Here is a 19,011-nt window from a genome sequence, read left to right as displayed (position 1 = left end):
CAAGATATTGGCAGGGCTGTGCTTCCTCAGAAGGCCCTGTGGGAGGATCTTTTCTGGCCTCTCTCAGCTTTTCTTGGCCATCCTGGGCTTGTGGACGCATCCCTCCATCTCTGCCCCTGTTGTTGTGTGGCTGTCTTCCGTGTGTGTGTGTGTGTGTGTGTGTGTGTGTGAGAATCTCCTCCTTTCTCTTATGAAGATACCAACTGCTGGATTCAGGGAACACCCTCTCCACTCTGACCTGTTGATGAAAATAATAAGCAATCCGTAACAAAAACAGAAAAGAGTTTATTTGAGCCAAACTGAGGACTAGCCTGGAAGCCAGCTTCCCAGGTTACTCTGAGTAGCTCTGGAGAAGCAGGGTTTACAGCACAATTTTATATTTTGTCAGAACAAGAACATTAACAGTTCCCTGGTGACTCAGCAGGTTGAGGACCCTGTGTTGTCACTGTGGCGTGTGAGTTCAGTCCCTGGCCCAGGAAAACCCCCACAACAAGTGAACAGTAAACAAATCAAGGGTGTATTTCTTCAAGTTTAAAAAAAACAACAAACAGACCCACATGTACATGTACTTCACGTACAGTGTGGCTTTGGCACCTGGGAAGGGAGTCTTATCATCGTACGGGTCCCAGTGTTGGTGTCCCAGGAAGAGGGGCATTTAATCTGTATTTTTTTTTTTTTTCTTTTTTGGCCACCCTGAGGCATATGGAGTTCCTGGGCCAGGGATCAGACCTGAGCTGCAGGTGTGACCTTTGCCACAGCTAAGGCAACAATGGATCCAAGCTTAACTCCCTGTGCCGGGCTGGGGATTGAACCTGCATCCTGGGGCTGCAGAGATGCCACCAATCCTCTTGTGTCACAGCGGGAACTCCTGATCTACATTCTTAACATGGACATTCTTTACTTCTGGTCAGTATGCCTATTTCTTTAGTAACTAAGGCAGATGGGCAATATATACTTGATAGGCCACAAACAGGCTATTTTAGTTAGCATAAAATCCAAGTTAACTCATGTGTGAGCCGGAACGACTTCCCTGTATCTCAGTATGTGAATGTTTCTTTTATCAGACGTCATCTTCACTAATTACATCTACAAAGACACTACTTCCAAATACGGATCACATTCTGGGGTCTTGGATAGATGCAAATTGGGGGTGGGACACTGTTATAGCCAGTACAGCACACAACATAAAATACCCATTCTTGGAGTCCCCTGGTGGCTCAGCAGGTTAAGGACCTCCGTGTCATTGCTGTGGCTTGGATCGCTCCTCTGGTGTGGGTTTGATCCCCGGCCTGGGAACTTCCATATACGACGGGTGCAGCTGGAAGAGGAAAAATAAAAAGGAAAAAAATCTCAGAGAAGCCACTCATTGGGCACCGTAGCTAGAACATGCACACACCCACACACATGTTAAATTTTCAGCTGAAGACTCATCAAGACTGCAGCACACTTCTCCTAATTATAATGAAAAGCAAGGCTATGGTAGGATTCATTTGTAAAAAATACGCATACAACCTTTTGATCACCTGCTGATTGAACAAAATATGCTGTCCTGCAAGAGGCAGGTCTGGTCGGGGATGGTAGGAAACCTCGTTTTCCATATATTTCACCTCACTCTCTGAATCATGCTTTGCAGCTAAGAGTTTGCATCTAAGAACATATTCTGCAAACCAGCCCTCTGTCCGCATCGAGAATGAAGAAATGAACCAAGGGAGTGAGGAAAATGCCCCCGTCAAGGTACACATGGCTCTTTCTCCTCTTGGGTGGGGTAATGGGGATTCCATGCCCTCACACATATGCACACACGTTAAATTTCCAACTGAGGGAGCTCCAACTGTGGCCCAGTGGGTGAAGAACCCGACTAGTATCCATGAGGAATTGGGTTCTATTCCTGACCTCACTCAGTGGGTTAAGGATGTGGCATTGCCACAAGCTGCAGTGTAGGTCACAGATGTGGCTCCGATGCCACGTTGCCATGACTGTGGCATAGGCTGGCAGCTGCAGCTCCAATTGGACCCCTAGAAGTTTCTGTATGCTGCAGGTGTGTCCCTTAAAAAAGAAAGGAAGAAAGAAAGAAAGAAAGAAAGAGAAAAGAAAGAAAGAAAGAAAGAAAGAAAGAAAGAAAGAAAGAAAGAAAGAAAGAGAAAAGAAAGAAAGAAAGAAAAAGAAAGAAAGAAACAGGCATTCCCTTCATGGCTTAGTGGTTAACAAACCAGACTAGGATCCATGAGGATGTGGGTTCAATCCCTGGCCTTGCTCAGTGGGTTAAGGATCCGGTATTGCCATGAGCTGTGGTGTAGGTCACAGATGTGGCTGGGATCTGATATTGCTGTGGCTGTAGCAAAGGCTGGCAGCTGTAGCTCTGATTCAGCCCCTAGCCTGGGAACTTCCATATGCTGTGAGTGCGAATCTAAAAAGCAAAAACAAACAAACAAACAAAATTTCCACCTGAGCACCCATCAAAATTCTAGCACAACTCTCCAAATGTAAGTCAAGGCTTCATTTGTAAAATATATATGTACAGCTTTTTGATAACTTGCTGATTGAACAAAATATGAGTGAGTCTGGATCACTGACACAGTTCATATAAAGGAACTTATCGTTGGAATAGAGATTATAGAATCTTGTGTTGGGAGTCCCTGAGGTCACCCTCTGATTGAGTGATTTGCCCCAGTATTCACAGGACCCAGAAAAGCTTTCATTCTTTTTTTTTCTCTTTTTCGGCCGCCACCCAGCATATGGAGTTTCTGGGCCAGGGGTGGGATCCAAGCTGCATTCTCGACCTACACCGGATCCTTAACCTGCTGTTCTGGGCCAGGGATCAAACCTGTGTCCCAGGGCTCAAGAGATGCCACCGATCCCGTTGTGCCACAGCAGGGACTCCCAGAAAAGCTTTTAGATTCATGGTTATAGTTTACTTCAGTTTAGAATCAATAGGGAAAGAGACATGGAGGGCAGAGTCCAGGAGGAAACAGACACAGGCTCTCCTCTCCTCCCAGTTGGGTTGCATAATGGTGCCAGTAGCTCTCAGCACCATGTGCGACAACACATAGGAAGTTGGGCCAATCTGGGAGGCTCACCCAAGCCTTGGTGTCCAGGGTTTTTCCTGGGGGTCACTTATGTACGTGTGCAGGGTCCACAGTTAGTCTACAGCTCCCCCACTCTGCCAGAGGTCAGATGCAGTGTGACCCAGAGTCCCAGGCTAACAAAACCAGACCTTTACCACAAAGCACATTGTTGGTATAAACTATCCAGCATGGGAGTTCCTGTCGTGGTACAGAAGAAATGAATCTGGTTGCCAGTTTGATCTCTGGCCTCGCTCAGTGGGTTAAGGATTTGGCGTTGCCATGAGCTGTGGTGTAGGTTGCAGACTCGGCATGGATCTGATGTTGCAGTAGCTGTGGTGTAGGCCAGCAGCTGCAGCTCCAATTTGACCCCTAGCCTGGGAACCTCCATGTGCCATGGGTGTGGCCCTAAAAAGAAAAAAAAACTATCTAGTATGACCCAAGACCCCAGGTATACAGAGGCACTTACATCAGCCAGGATGTCCCCAGGGCTTCGAGGTTATCACCCAGGAGCTGGTTCAGGGCTGGTCTTGAGAACCTCCGGAACGTGCAGGGTTTGGCCAGCCCAGGCCTGCTGAGTTAACTCTTTTTTTTTTTTTTTATCTTTTGTCTTTTTTTGCTGTTGTTGTTGTTGTTGTTGCTATTTCTTGGGCCGCTCCCGCGGCATATGGAGGTTCCCCGGCTAGGGGCTGAATCGGAGCTGTAGCCACCGGCCTACACCAGAGCCACAGCAACGCGGGATCCGAGCCACGTCTGCAACCTACACCACAGCTCACGGCAACGCCGGATCCTTAACCCACTGAGCAAGGGCAGGGACCGAACCCGCAACCTCATGGTTCCTAGTCGGATTCGTTAACCACTGCGCCACGACGGGAACTCCTGAGTTAACTCTTTACTGTGCAGATCCCAGGGGTGGAGTGTAAAGCGAGGATGTATGCATTTGGCCTGAGCTGTGCTAAATGAAATTATACTCAGGGGCTCCATGAATGTGCCTCCTCACAAACCAAATGAAACAACAACAGATTCAAGTTTGTTGCAATTAATGGCCCAGCAAAGCTCTATCTGGCTGTTTCCCAGGTTAGTTTATTCAAGTGTGGCTGCCGAGACCAGTTAGTGAAAGAGTTAGGCTTAGCATTCAGAGTCTGGGTGTATCTTAGCTCCTGTGTGTGGTCTGCTGGGAAGCGAGTTCAGCCGCAGCATAGAGAGGAGAGCTGACCTGAATCTTAGGTTGTTTGCGTGCTCGCATATATCTCCATGTGACTCTTCTGTTCCCCATGTTTCAGAAAACTGTTAAGCAAATCGTGGAGAAGACTTACCTCCATGTGCTTTGCACTCCTGTTCCTGAGGAGTTTCTGGACCAGAATGTGGTGTTTTTTCTCAGAAATACAAAAGGTATATTTCCAGTGTGAGTGTGTGTGAGTGTGTATATGTCCGAGACTCTTAACCTTTTACATGTTCTTTTGGGGGGGGGGTGCTTTTTAGGTCCATACCCGGGGCATATGGAGGTTCCCAGGCTAGGTGTCAAATTGGAGCTGTGGCCACCAGCCTACGCCACAGCCACAGCAACACAGGATCTGAGCCGCATCTGTGACCTACACCACAGCTCACAGCAACAGATCCTTAACCCACTGAGTGAGGCAAGGGATCGAACCTGCAACCTCTTGGACACTAGTCGGATTCATTTGCACTTCACCACAGCGGGAACTCTCTAAACAAGGTGTCTTTAAACAGAAACACACATAAGGCAAAGTTATGTACAGGCAGACTATGTATTGCACTGCTCAGATATTGCATTTTTTTGCAGAGTGAAGGTCTGTGGCATTTCCGAATGGAGCAAGTCTACCTGGGCCATTTTTCCAACAGCGTTTGCTTATTTGTATGTTTCTGTGTCATATTTTGGCAATTCTTGCAATATTTCAGATTTTTTTTATTGTTACTCAATTTGTGATGGTAACCTGGGGTCAGTGGTCTTTGAAGTTACCATTGAAAGTCACTGAAGGCTCAGGTCATGGTTAACATTTTGTTTAAGCAATAAAGTCTTTTTAAATTAGGGTATGTACATTTTTTTTAAGACGTAATGGTATCACACAGTTCAGAGACTACATTATAGGGTAAACATACTTTCATTTGTCCTGGGAAACCAAAAACTTCATGTGACTTGCCTTATTGTGCTATTTGCTTTATTTTTTTAATTACTCAATTCATTTATTACACTTATAGTTGTGCAACAGTCATCACAACCACATTTTATAGCATTTCCATCCCAAACCCTCAGTGTATCCCCCCATCCTCCAACCTGTCTCATTTGGAAACCATACATTTTTCAAAGTCTGTGAGTCAGTATCTGTTCTGCAAAGAAGTTCATTGTGTCCTTTTTAAATTATTTTTATTTTTATTTATTTTTTTTCCTTTTCTAGGGCCAATCCCGCGACATATGGAGGTTCCCAGGCTAGGGATCTAATCAGAGCTGTAGCTGCCAGCCTATGCCAGAGCCACAGCAATGCAGGATCTGAGCCGTGTCTGCAACCTACACCACAGCTCACGGCAACGCCGGATCCTTAACCCACTGAGTGAGGCCAGGGGTTGAACCTGCAACCTCATGGTTCCTAGTTGGGTTCATTAACCACTGCACCACGATAGAAACTCCCATTTATCTTTTTGAGTCAAGGTTTTCTCTGGAAAGATGCCCAGGAATGGGATTGCTGGATCAAATGGTAGTTCTATTTTTAGTTTTCTGAGGAATCTCCATACTGTTTTCCACAGTGGTTGCACCAATTTACATTCCCACCAACAGTGTAATAGGGTTCCTTTTTCTCCATCCCCTCTCCAGCACTTATTGTTTGGAGACTTTTTGATGATGACCATTCTGGCTGGTGTAAGGTGGTACCTCATAGTGGTTTTGATTTGCATTTCTCTAATAATGAATGATGTTGAACATCTTTTCATGTGTTCTTTAGCCATCTGTTTGTCTTCTTTGGAGAATTGTCTGTTTAGATCTTCTGCCCATTTTTTGATGGGGTCGTTCATTTTTTTGGTATTAAGCTGCAGAAGGTGTTTATAAATTTTGGAGATTAATCCCTTGTCAGTCAATTCACTTGCAAAGATTTTCTTCCATTCTGTGGGTTGTCTTTTTGTTTTGTTTAGGGTTTCCTTTGCTGTGCAGAAACTTTTAAGTTTAATTAAGTCCCATTTGTTTATTTTTGTTTTTATTGTCATTAAAAGGTGGATCTGAGAAGATGTTGCTGTCGTTTATGTTGGAAGAGTGTTTGGCCTATGTTTTCCTCTAAGAGTCTTATATCAGGTCTTTAATCCATTTTGAGTTTATTTTTGTGTGTGGTGTTAGGGAGTGTTCTAATTTCATTCTTTTCCATGTGGCTGTCCATTTTTCCCAGCATCACTTATTGAACAGGCTGTCTTTTCTCCATTGTATATTCTTGCCTCCTTTGTCATAGGTTAGTTGACTGTAGGTGCATGGGTTTAATTCTGGGCTTTCGATCCTGTTCACTGATCTATATGTCTGTCTTTGTGTCACTACCATACAGTTTTGATGATTGTTGCTTTGTAGTCTAGTCTGAAGTCAGGGAGCCTGATTCCTCCAGCTCCATTTTCAAAAGATCCTTATTTTTAAAAAAAATTTTTATTATAGTTGATTTACAGTGTTCTGTCAATTTCTGCTGTACAGTAAAGTGACCCAGTTATACATATATATATATATATATACACCTTCTTTTTCTCACATTAGCCTCCATCTTGTTCCCTGTGCTATACAGCAGGATCTCATTGCTTATCCATTCCAAATGCAATAGTTCGCATCTACTAACCCCAAACTCCCAGTCCCTCCCACTCCTTTCCCCTCCCCCTTGGCAACCACAAGTCTGTTCTCCATGTCCATGAGTTTGTTTCTTTTCTGTAGATAGGTTCATTTGTACTCTATATTAGATTCCAGATATAAGTGATATATGTGGTATTTGTCTTTCTTTATCTGACTTACTTCACTTAGTATGAGAGTCCTAGTGCCATCTATGTGGCTGCAAGTGGCATTATTTTGTTCTTTTTATGGCTAAGTAGTATTCCATTGTGTATATGTACCACATCTTCTTAATCCATTCATCTGTTGCTGGACATTTAGGCTGTTTCCATATGTTGGCTATGTGACCAAGGAACCTTTAAAGTGTCTACCGCCTTGGTTGGTGCTGATTGATTTTTGGTTGGGGTGAGGGGTGGGGAGGGAGTGAATGCATGTTAAATAAAAGTTATGTGAGGAGTAGACTGTTCCCAAACATGTCTTTAAAAACCCCAAGACTTGAACGGTGCTTTGGCGATTATTCGAGAAGTTGCTGGGAGTGGGGAGACAGACCAAGCAAGGAACCCAACAAATATTTCTAGAAAACCCAAATTGTTTCTATCCTTGTCCAACTCTAGACACTCCAACCAGATCATTTCCTCTGTGTAGCCCTGGGGTGTTGTTCCTGTGAACTCCTGAGCCATAGAGGGACCATCAGCATTTGCTTCAGTTTCTCACGAGCAGAGGGATTCACTTGAATAGAAATGAGCGAGTATTCCGATCTCTGCCTGGAACATTCCTTGGGAGAGAGGAGCTGGTTCCCGTACACTTAGAAATATTAACTCTGTCCACTTACCCCTCATCTCATGCCCCGAATCTGTTCCTATTTAGAGACCATCGCTGAGGCTACCGACATGAAGGAAGCTATGGAAATTATGCCCGAAACACTGGAGTATGGAATTATAAATTCGAATGTGCTTGGCTTCCTGAAGGATATTATATGTCAGGTAAAGATGGGCAGAAAAATGAATCTTAATACTTTTTTTAAGAGTTAGGCCATCTTGGAATTCCCGCTGTGGTGCAGCAGGATTGGCGGCATCTTAGAATTGCTGGGATGAGGGTGTGATTCCCAGCCTGGCACAGTGAGTTAAGGATCTGGCATTGCTGCAGCTTCAGCATAGGTGGCAACTGAAGCTCAGATCTGATTCCTGGCCCGGAAACTCCATATGCCACAGTGCAACCAAAAAAAGAAAAAAAAAAGCCATTTGATTTACTGATTCCATGAAGAGGTAGCAGGCCAGCTCTTAGGTTCTAGGCACTGTCATGGGCCCAAGAAGAGCAGTGAGAAGGACAGATGACATCGCTGTGTTCCAGGAGCTTATACTGGGGGAAAGACACAAAATACCAACACACAAGAAAGTATCAGGTAGTGACAGGTGGCAGGAAGAAAATAAACCTTAGTAATATGATAGAAATGGACTGTGTGTGTATATGTGTGTGGGGGGAGTAGTGCTAAGGGACAGTCTTGCTGGGAAGGTGCCATCTGAGCTTTCTGATAGACAAGCCCTTAATCAGGCTAGTCCACTCATGATGCATTATTAGGGATATGTAATAGGTGGTACTGAGGTGGTCAGGAAAGATCTCTCAGAGAAGAGGTCTTTAAATTGAGAGGGGAATGAGGTGAAGGCATCAGACACATGAGGACTTGGAGGAAGAGCACCCTGGGCAGAGAAAACAGCATGTGCAAAAGTCCTGAGGTAGGAACAGACTTATCTTGGTCCAGAAACAGAAGGATGATCAATGCAGCTGGAGAGCAGTGAGAAAAGGTTGGAAAGGAAGGTAGGTTTGTAACAGGGGAATAAAATAATCTGGTTTGAATTTTTCTTCTGGCTCTTGTGTGAAAAACATATTACAGGGGCAAGAGCTTAAGGAACAGGTAGACCTAAGAGCAGGTCATAGAAGTGTCCAAGTGGAGGGTGATGGTTGTTTAGGCTCCAGAGTTGAGTCAGGGGAGGGAAGCAGATAGTATGAAGAATATGTTGGGGATGGAGCCAGCAGAACTTGCTGATTACTTTGATATGGAGGTTTAGGAAAAGAGAGCCTCAGGAATGACTCCTAGGATTTGAGTTTGAGCAACCAAGGGGATGGTGGAGTCATTATTGAGCTGGGGGGATGGAGGGGTCTGGAGCAAAAAACCCTAACTCTTTAGCACATGTTAAATTTGAGACACCTCTTAGACCTCCAAGCTGAGGTGCGAAGGAGTGTGTATAAGCCTGGACCTCAGGGGAGAATTCAAGGGGATCCTCCAGGAAATATTTATTGAGCACCTACTGTGTTTGTAGCAGTGATCAACACAGTCAAGGTCTCCACCTCACAGACCTTACATCCTAGCCAGGAAGATTTACATTAAACAAGATCAATGAGAAAATACACAGCATGTTAGATAGTGAAAAGAGTTAAGGCGAAAGATGAAGCTGGGAAGGGGGTTAGGAAATGTTGGCAGGTGGTAAAGGTAGGGCTTTTGAAGTTTTGGATAGAGTGGCCAGGAAGAACTCAATATTGTTTTTCGCTAGGACTATTGCAGTTGGCTAATAGACCTCCCAGCTTCTGCTCTTGCCCCTACAAAACATACTAAACATGCCAACCAGAGAGATCCTTTAAAACATGGGAGCCACTGGCATGGGGATGGTGTCAAATAAAGAGACTGGATGAAACAATTAAGGGAGAGAATATAGAAGAAGGAGATGGAGGTAGGAGGAAAACTAGGAGTCAGGATGATTGGGAACCGATTTATTGGGTTTTTTGTTTGTTTGTTTGTTTTGTTTTCTTGTTTTTTAGGGCCACACTAGTGGCATACGGAAGTTCCCAGGCTAGGGGTCAAATCAGAGCTATAGCTGCTAGCCATGCCACAGCCACAGCAACGAAGGATCCAAGCTACATCTGTGACCTACTCCATAGTTCATGGTAATGCCAGATCCCCAACCCACTGAGCAAGGCCAGTGATCGAACCTGCATCCTCATGGATACTAGTTGGACTCGTTTCCGCTGAGCCATGATGGGATTTATTGTTTTGAAAATTAGGCAAATAAAAGGAAGGATCCAAGCATTTACTCTTGCCTTCTCTATATGAAATACACTGGATAATCAAATAGTGGATAAGATAAGGGTCTCTTTATAAAAGGGTTTCAGCTTTTAAAAAAAGAAAGTTGTGGGGAGTTCCCGTTGTGGTGCAGTGGTTAACGAATCTGACTAGGAACCTTGAGGTTGCAGGTTTGATCCCTGGCCTCGCTCAGCAGGTTAAAGATCCAGCATTGCCATGAGCTGTGGTGTAGGTCACAGACGCAGCTTGGATCTGGCGTTGCTGTGGCTGTGGCATAGGCTGGCGGCTACAGCTCTAATTAGACCCCTAGTCTGGGAACCTCCATATGCCATGGGAGTGGCCCTAGAAAAGACAAAAAAAAAGACAAAAAAAAAAATAAAAAAAAGAAGTTTTTTTTTTGCCATACCCATGGCATGTGGAAGTTCCTGGACCAGGAATCGAACCCGTGTTACAGCTGTAACCAGAGCCACCATAGTGACAATGCTGGATCTGTAACCCATGGAGTCACCAGGGAACTCCCTAAAAAAAAGAAATTTTAATTTTTTTTTAAATTTTTATAATTTTTAAAAATTTTCCCACTCTACAGCAAGGGGGTCAGGTTATCCTTACATGTATACATTACAATTACATTTTTCCCCCACCCTTTCTTCTGTTGCAACATGAGTATCTAGACAAAGTGCTCAATGCTATTCAGCAGGATCCCTTGTAAATCTATTCTAAGTTGTGTCTGATAAGCCCAAGCTCCCGATCCCTCCCACTTCTTCCCCCTCCCCCTCCCATCAGGCAGCCACAAGTCTCTTCTCCAAGTCCATGATTTTCTTTTCTGAGGAGATGTTCATTTGTGCTGGATATTAGATTCCAGTTATGAGTGATATCATATGGTATTTGTCTTTGTCTTTCTGGCTCATTTCACTCAGGATGAGATTCTCTAGTTCCATCCATGTTGCCGCAAATGGCATTATGTCATTCTTTTTTATGGCTGAGTAGTATTCCATTGTGTATATACACCACATCTTCCAAATCCAATCCTCTGTCGATGGACATTTGGGTTGTTTCCATGTCCTGGCTATTGTGAATAGTGCTGCAATGAATATGCGGGTGCACGTGTCTCTTTTAAGTAGAGTTTTGTCCGGATAGATGCCCAAGAGTGGGATTGCGGGGTCATATGGAAGTTCTATGTATAGATTTCTAAGGTATCTCCAAACTGTTCTCCATAGGGGCTGTACCAGTTTACATTCCCACCACCAGTGCAGGAGGGTTGCCTTTTCTCCACAGCCCCTCCAGCACTTGTTATTTGTGGATTTACTAATGATGGCCATTCTGACTGGTGTGAGGTGATATCTCATGGTAGTTTTGATTTGCATTTCTCTTATAATCAGCGATGTTGAGCATTTTTTCATGTGTTTGTTGGCCATCTGTATATCTTCTTTGGAGAAATGTCTATTCAGGTCTTTTGCCCATTTTTCCATTGATTGATTGGCTTTTTTGCTGTTGGGTTGTATAAGTTGCTTATATATTCTAGAGATTAAGCCCTTGTCCGTTGCATCATTTGAAACTATTTTCTCCCATTCTGAAAGTTGTCTTTTTGTTTTCTTTTTGGTTTCCTTTGCTGTGCAAAAGCTTTTCAGTTTGATGAGGTCCCATGGGTTTATTTTTGCTCTAATTTCGATTGCTTTGGGAGACTGACCTGAGAAAATATTCATGATGTTGATGTCAGAGAGTGTTTTGCCTATGTTTTCTTCTAGGAGTTTGATGGTGTCCTGTCGTATATTGAAGTCTTTCAGCCATTTTGAGTTTATTTTTGTGCATGGTGTGAGGGTGTGTTCTAGTGTCATTGCTTTGCATGCAGCTGTCCAGGTTTCCCAGCAATGCTTGCTGAATAGACTTTCTTTTTCCCATTTTATGTTCTTGCCTCCCTTGTCAAAGATTAATTGACCACAGGTGTCAGGGTTTATTTCCGGGTTCTCTATTCTGTTCCATTGGTCTGTCTGTCTGTTTTGATACCAGTACCACACTGTTTTGATGACTGTGGCTTTGTAGTATTTCTTGAAGTCTGGGAGAGTCATGTCTCCTGCTTGGTTTTTGTTTCTCAGGATTGCTTTGGTGATTCTGGGTCTTTTGTTGTTCCATATAAATGTTTGGCTTGTTTGTTCTAGTTCTGTGAAAAATGTCATGGGTAATTTGATAGGGATTGCATTGAATCTGTAGATTGCTTTGGGTAGTATGGCCATTTTTACAATATTGATTTTCCTAATCCAGGAACATGGAATATCTTTCCATTTCTTTACATCTTCTTTGATTTCTTTGATTAAAGTCTTATAGTTCTTGGCATATAGGTCCTTTACCTCCTTGGTCAGGTGTATTCTGAGGTATTTGATTTTGTGAGGTGCAATAAAAAAAGAAATTTTAAAGTGAGAATATTTCACTTGTGCAGCTCCCACTGGGTTCAGGGATCTAGGCATTGAACATCAATGGATGCTAATATCAAAAAAGAAGACATTATTTGTCTTCTGATAGAAAAAACACCAGTAGTCTTGCCAAAGGGATTCTGATCCAGCCTCTGGATGTAGCTGCCAATTTGCAGGAATTGTATGAGAAGCTAGTTGAACTCTACCATGAGTGTACAGTCAGCAAAACCTAGGCTGGAAATTCAGAACATTTTGGGTTGTTCAATAAATTGGAAGTACGTGTAGATGAAAAAAGTCGTAATAGGTATAACGAATTTTAAGAAAAATAAACTAAAAACCAGAGCCCAACCCAATCAGCCAACCTACCAACCAAACCAACCAACCAACCAAGCAACCAGCCCATGGGCATTTGTATGTCATGATCTATGTGAGGGTAGGTTGCGTAATTGTAGTCAAGCGACTTCATAAATTCATGCTTCTTTTCTCAGCTAAATTTCCCAGAGACCGTGTGCTCAGTATCTTCTTTATTTTAACCCTCACTCCAACCTGGAGCTGAGCTGATGGGTTAACACACAGCCCTTCCTTCCCTGGGCCATAGTTTCTAACTCAGCTGCCTTGTGGCCGGCAGCAGCTAAAGAAATACGATATTACTTCTGGGTAATCACCTCACGCTTGGTTCCAATTCTTTACCCTTCAGTCTTTGAAGTCAAACATAGTTTCTCTTCCTTCGGATCTGTGCTCTGGGCTGGAATAGTTTACTTTGCTGTATTTTTACTTCCTATTATAATGAATTCAAAGCCAGAGGCATGAATTATTGAACGTGACCTGGTGTGATTAGTTTCTTAAACTTGGCATTTCAGGTTTTCTTACCAGCCTTGTCCTTCAGTCAGCACAAGGAAGCTAGCCTTGGATTCACATCTGGAGAGGTCTTGGACACTACTGAGTATGACACAGACCTACCTACCGTGCCGGGGGAAGCAGTAGAATATCACAGCATTCAGTTAATACGGGATGAGTTTTTAATGAACATCCAGAAATTTGCAAATAGTATTCAAAGAACAATGCAACAACTCGAAGGTGAGGCTTGATTCTTCTCCTCCTTAATTGGGCATGATGAGTTTACTTTGAGAAGGATTTAAGAGTTCAGGAGATCTTTTTTGTTTGTTTTTTGATAAGTTATTTTATTTTATTTTTTCTTTTTTGGCTACCCTGAAGCATCTGGAGTTCCTGGGCCAGGAACCAGATCCGAGCTGTGACCTAGGCAAATCCTTAACCCACTGTGCTGGGTGGGGATTGAACCTCCAGAGACTCCATTGATCCTACCATGCCACAGTGGGAACTCCAGGAGATCTTTTGTTTTAATTTATGATCGTTCTTGTTTACCTGCTCATGATATGAAAGACACTGAGCTGGTCATTGTAAGAAACACAAGGAGGAATCCTTGTCCTCAAGGATCTTATAATCCAGTGCCTAAGAACTATGGCAGAATAAGGGGTTTAAGAAAGCTGTTAGAGTCTTCAGGACTTGGAAGAGGGAGACCATGTTGGAGAAGTGAGTAGGGGTGGAGGGGAGGAATCAAAGAGGAATTCCTGAATGAGGCAGCATTTGGCCTCATTTGAAAGGATGAGCAAAGTGTTAGGTGGAGTTGGAGAGCAAGGGCGTTTCCAGCAGGGAGAATAATAGCCTGAACAAAAGAAAGGAACTTGGAAAGAGTGGGGTTTCCGTGAACAAGAAGGGATCAAGGGCTGGGTCCTGGCTTAGTTTCTTTGTGTCCACAGCCCAGGGCCCCACTCATAATGGGCCTACAACAACTGCTGTAGGATGGAGCTGATAGACACCTCCTTAGATGGGGTGGGTGGTGTGGCTGGACCCCAGAGCCTGGCTGGGCAGGAGGCTGTTGCCCTGAGTGGAGCCCAGCAATGTGGAGATGCTGTCTCAGGGAGGAAATTGAGCCCCGTTTGCTGCTTCCACTTTTGAAAGTCCTGCCTTGTGAAAAACCAGCAGAGGAATTCCCGTCGTGGTGCAGTGGTTAACGAATCTGACTAGGAACCATGAAGTTGCGGGTTCGATCCCTGCCCTTGCTCAGTGGGTTAACGATCCAGCATTGCCTCGAGCTGTGGTGTAGGTCGCAGACGCAGCTCGGATCCTGCGTTGCTGTGGCTCTGGCGTAGGCCAGTGGCGACAGCTCCGATTGGACCCCTAGCCTGGGAATCTCCATATGCTGTGGGAGCGGCCCAAGAAATAGCAAAAAGACAAAACAAAACAAAACAAACAAACAAACAAAAAACAGCAGAGCCTTAATCAGCCAGGGGTCCTTGGGGCTGCAGGATAGTGCTGCTATTCTTGGGGAAAAAAACCTTCTCTTCCCTTTAAAGTAAAATTGAACACGTCCCCACTTCGTGGGAATTTTCTTTGTTGGAAATGAAACACGTATAGAGATGCAGACTCTACAACATGCTCTGGAAATGTTTTTTTCATTCTTCTCTTTTAGAGTGCTCTTCCCAGAGTTCCCATTGTGGCTCAGTGGGTTGAGAACCCAACTATTTTTTTCTTGTTGTTGATTTCCAGTCGTATAGTGTTGTGGTCAGAAAAGATGCTTGATATGATTTCAATTTTCTTAAAGTTACAGAGGTCGGATTTGTAGCCAGGATGTGACCAATCTTAGAGAATGTTCCATGTGCACTTGAGAAGAGTGTGTATTCTGTTGCTTTTGGATAGAATGTCCTATAAATATCTATTAAGTCCATCTGGTCTAATGCTTCATTCAGGGCCTGTGTTTCCTTATTGATTTTCTGTCTGGTTGATCTGTCCATTGCTGAAAGTGGGGTGTTAAAGTTCCCCACTATGATTGTGTTATTGTTAATTTGTCCTTTTAAGGTTGTTAGCAGTTGCCTTATATACTGTGGTGAACCTATGTTGGGTGTATAGATATTTAAAATTGTTATATCTTCTTGGATTGATCCTCTGATCATTATGTAGTGACCTTCCTTGTCCCTTAAAATATTCATTTTAAAGTCTATTTTATCTGTTATGAGTATTGCTACTCCAGCTTTCTTTTGATTCCCATTTGCCTGAAATATTTTCTTCCATCCTCTCACTTTCAATTTGTATGTGTCCCTAGAAGTGAAGTGTGTCTCTTGAAGACAGCATATATATGGATCTTGTTTTTGTATCCATTCAGCCAGTTTATGTCTTTTGGTTGGGGTGTTTAGTTCATTAACATTTAAGGTAATTATTTTATTTTATTTTTTTACTGTTCTATTTTTTTTATTTTTAATTTTTATATATTTTTTTATTTTCCCACTGTACAGCAGGGGGGTCTAAGGTAATTATTGATATATGTGTGTAATTATTGCCATTTTATTAATTACTTTGGATTTGTTTTTGTTGCTCTTTTTTATTCCCTTCTTCTCTTGTTCTCTCCTCTTGTGGTTTGATGACTCTCTTTAGTGTTGTATTTGAGTTGACTTTTCTTATTTGTTTATGTATCAATTGTAGATTTTTGGTTTGCAGTTACTCTGAAGTTTTGATATAAGAGTCTATATATATATATATGAGATTGTTTTAAGTTGTTAGTCTCTTAATTGCAAGTGCATCTCCAGAATCCTGCATTTGTACCCTCCTCTTCTCATGATTTCTGATTTTGGTGGCATAATTGTGCATGGATGATTTCGTATCTTTACTGTATATATGCCTTTCCTGGTGAGCCTTGTTATTTGTGGTATTTTTGTTTCTGGTTGCAGCCTTTTCTTTTCTGGCTAGAGAAGTTCCTTTAGTATTTGTTGTAAAGCTGATTTAGTGTTGCTGAATTCTCCGAGCTTTTACTTATCTGTGAAGCTTTCGATTTCTCCTTCAAATATGAATGAGAGCCTTGCTGGGTAAAGTAATCTTGGTTGGAGTTTTTTTCCTTTCATCACATTAAATACATCATGCCACTCCCTTCTGGCCTTCAGAGTTTCTGCTGAAAAATCTGCCAATACCCTTATTGGGGTTCCCTTGTATGTTTTTTTTTTCTTTTCCCTAGCTGTTTTCACTATTTTCTCTTTGTCTTTAATTTTGGTCAGTTTGATTAATATGTGTCTCGGTGTATTCCTCCTTGGGTTTATTTTATATGGTACTCGTTGTGCTTCCTGGATTTGAGTGAGTAGTTCCTTTCCCACGTTGGGGAAGTTTTCGGCTATTATCTCTTTGAATATTTTTTCTGTCCCTTTCTCTCTCTCTCTCTTCTCCTTCTGGCACCCCTATAATACAGATGTTGGTGCATTTAACGTTGCCCCAGAGTTCTCTGAGACTCTCTTCATTTCTTTTCAATCTTTTTTCTCTTTCTGTTGAGCATCTGTGATTTCCACTAATCTGTCCTCCACCTTGCTTATTCGTTCTTCTGCCTCCAGTATTCTGCTGTTGGCTGCTTCTAATGAATTTTTTATTTTGGTTATTGTATTTTGGATCTGTTCTTGCCTTAGTTTTATATCTTTTATCTCTTTGCTCAGTGTTTCCTATGTGTTATCCATCTTTGCCTCCAGTTAATTTCCAATGTCTTGCATCATCTTCAACATCAACAGTCTAAAGTCTTTTTCCTGGAGGCTGAGAATCTCATCACTTAGCTGATCTTCTGGGGTTTTTTCCTTTCTCCCTCATCTGGAGTTATAGTTCCCTGTCTTTTCATTTTTATAGGTTTTTGGTGTGGTGACCTTTTTACAGATAATACAGTTGTAGCCTCTCTTACTTTGGCGTCTGCCCCCCTTGTGGCTGACAGGGGTTGGGGGGTGCTTGCTGTAGGCTTCCTGATAGGAGGGACTGATGCCTGCCCACTGGAAGGTGGAGCTGATTCCTATCCCTCTGGTGGGTGGGGCTTTGTCTCTGGATGGGATTAGAGGCAGCTGTGTGCCTGGGGGAACTTTCAGCAGCCTGTTTACTGATGGGCAAGGCTGTGATCCCACCTGGATTATTGTTTGGCCTGGGGCTTCTCAGTGCTCATGGGTGGGTCCAGATTTTCCCAAAATGGGCCACCTCCAGAGAAAGGCATGCTGATGAATACTCCTGAGAGCTTTGCTTCCAATGTCCTTCCCCCAGAACAAGCCACATTCACCCCTGTTTTCCCAGGATGTCCTCCAAGAACTGCAGTCAGGTTTGACCCAGATACTTATGGAGACATTGCTTTGCCCTGGGACCCAGTGCATGTGAAAGTCCGTGTGCGCCTTTTAAGAATGAGGTCTCCGTTCCTCCAGTCCCGTGGGGCTCCTGTGGACAAGCCCCACTGGCCTTCAATGCCAGATGCTCTGGGGGCTCTTTTTCCCAGTGCCAGATCCCCGCACGTGTGAGTTTGATGTGGGGCTCAGAACTCTCACTCCTGTAGGCGAGTCTCTGTGATACAGTTACCTGGGAGGTATGGGGTTGCTTATATCGTGTAATTGCCCCCTCTACCTCTTGATGTGGCCTCCTTTTGTCTTTTGGAGTAGGATATCTTCTTGAAGGTTTCTGGTCCATTTGGTTGAAGTTTGCTCGGCATTTGGTTGTAAACTTTGTTGTTTTTAGAAGAGAAGTTGAGTTCCAGTCCTTCTATTCCACCATCTTAATCCCATCTTCTTCTTCTTTTTTATATTTTTATAAAATAACAAATGATTTAATATTTTTTGACAGGGCTCCATGGTTCAAATCCAACCTATTGCCTGTTTTTGTGTGGCCCCTGGGCTAAGAGTAGCATTTACAGTTTTCACTGGTTACATTTTAAATGATTATATAAGGACCTATATTCTAGCTTCAGTTTTGCTTCCTGGACTTCAAAGACTATAATACTTACTGTCTGGTGCTTTAAGAAGTTTGGAGTTCTCACTGCATCTCTGCAATGCCAGGATGCAGGTTTGATTCCCAGCCTGGCACACTGGGTTAAAGGATCCAGTGTTAATGCAGCTTGAAATTGTGGCTTGGATCTGATCCCTAGCCTGAGAACTCCATATGCCATGAAGCGGCCAAAAATAAAAAAAAATTTTTAAAAAGGAGTTTCCGTTGTGGCTCAGTGGAAATGAATCTGACTAGTATCCATGAGGACACAGGTTTGATCCCTGGCCTTGCTCAGTGGATTAAGGATCTGGCATTGCCACGAGCTGTGGTAAACAGTTCACAGATTCTGCTTAGATCTGGCATTGCTGTGGCTGTGGTGTAGGCTGGCAGCTACAGCTCTATTTCAATCCCTAGCCTGGGAACGTCCATATGCTGCGGGTGTGGCCCTAAAAAGCCAAAAAAGACCAAAAAAAAAAAAAAAAAAGCTTGCTGGGAATTCCTTGGTGGCTTAGTGTGTCAAAGATCTGGCATTGTTGTTGCTGTGGTGAGTGTTCGATCCCTGGCCCAGGAACTTCCACATGCCATGGGCATGGCGTGGGAGGTGGGAAGGTGGAAGAAGTTTGCCAACCCCTGTTCTATTATGTCATCTTGGGGAAGAAATTTGTGTTTATTTATGGGACAGTTAAGAATAACTTTTTGGCCACAAGCTGTGATGTAGGTCACTTCCATATGCTACAGGTGAGGCCCTAAAAAGAAAAATAGAATAGCATTTTGTAGCTTATTGGCTGTTGATTCAAAAAGCTCTTTTACCCTTTTTCTGTAATATGTGTGAGGCCATAAATGTCAGGCAATCTGTTGTGGAGTGACTTTTTTTTG

At 43.2% G+C, this 19,011-nt stretch overlaps 1 protein-coding gene across 1 annotated transcript in view; it reads left to right on the top strand.

Annotated features, from left to right (window-relative positions):
• Positions 1 to 19,011, top strand: part of DNAH10 (dynein axonemal heavy chain 10) — a 158,618-nt gene that overhangs the window by 4,398 nt on the left and 135,209 nt on the right. The window contains exons 3-6 of the mRNA XM_047759974.1: positions 1,634 to 1,734; positions 4,346 to 4,454; positions 7,738 to 7,853; positions 13,215 to 13,431. Of these exons, the coding sequence (XP_047615930.1) occupies positions 1,634 to 1,734; positions 4,346 to 4,454; positions 7,738 to 7,853; positions 13,215 to 13,431 (543 nt within the window). The remainder of the gene's footprint in view (positions 1 to 1,633; positions 1,735 to 4,345; positions 4,455 to 7,737; positions 7,854 to 13,214; positions 13,432 to 19,011) is intronic.

Source organism: Phacochoerus africanus, chromosome 15, assembly GCF_016906955.1.
Source record: "Phacochoerus africanus isolate WHEZ1 chromosome 15, ROS_Pafr_v1, whole genome shotgun sequence".
NCBI lineage: Eukaryota > Metazoa > Chordata > Mammalia > Artiodactyla > Suidae > Phacochoerus > Phacochoerus africanus.
This window is presented reverse-complemented; position numbering and strand designations above follow the sequence as displayed.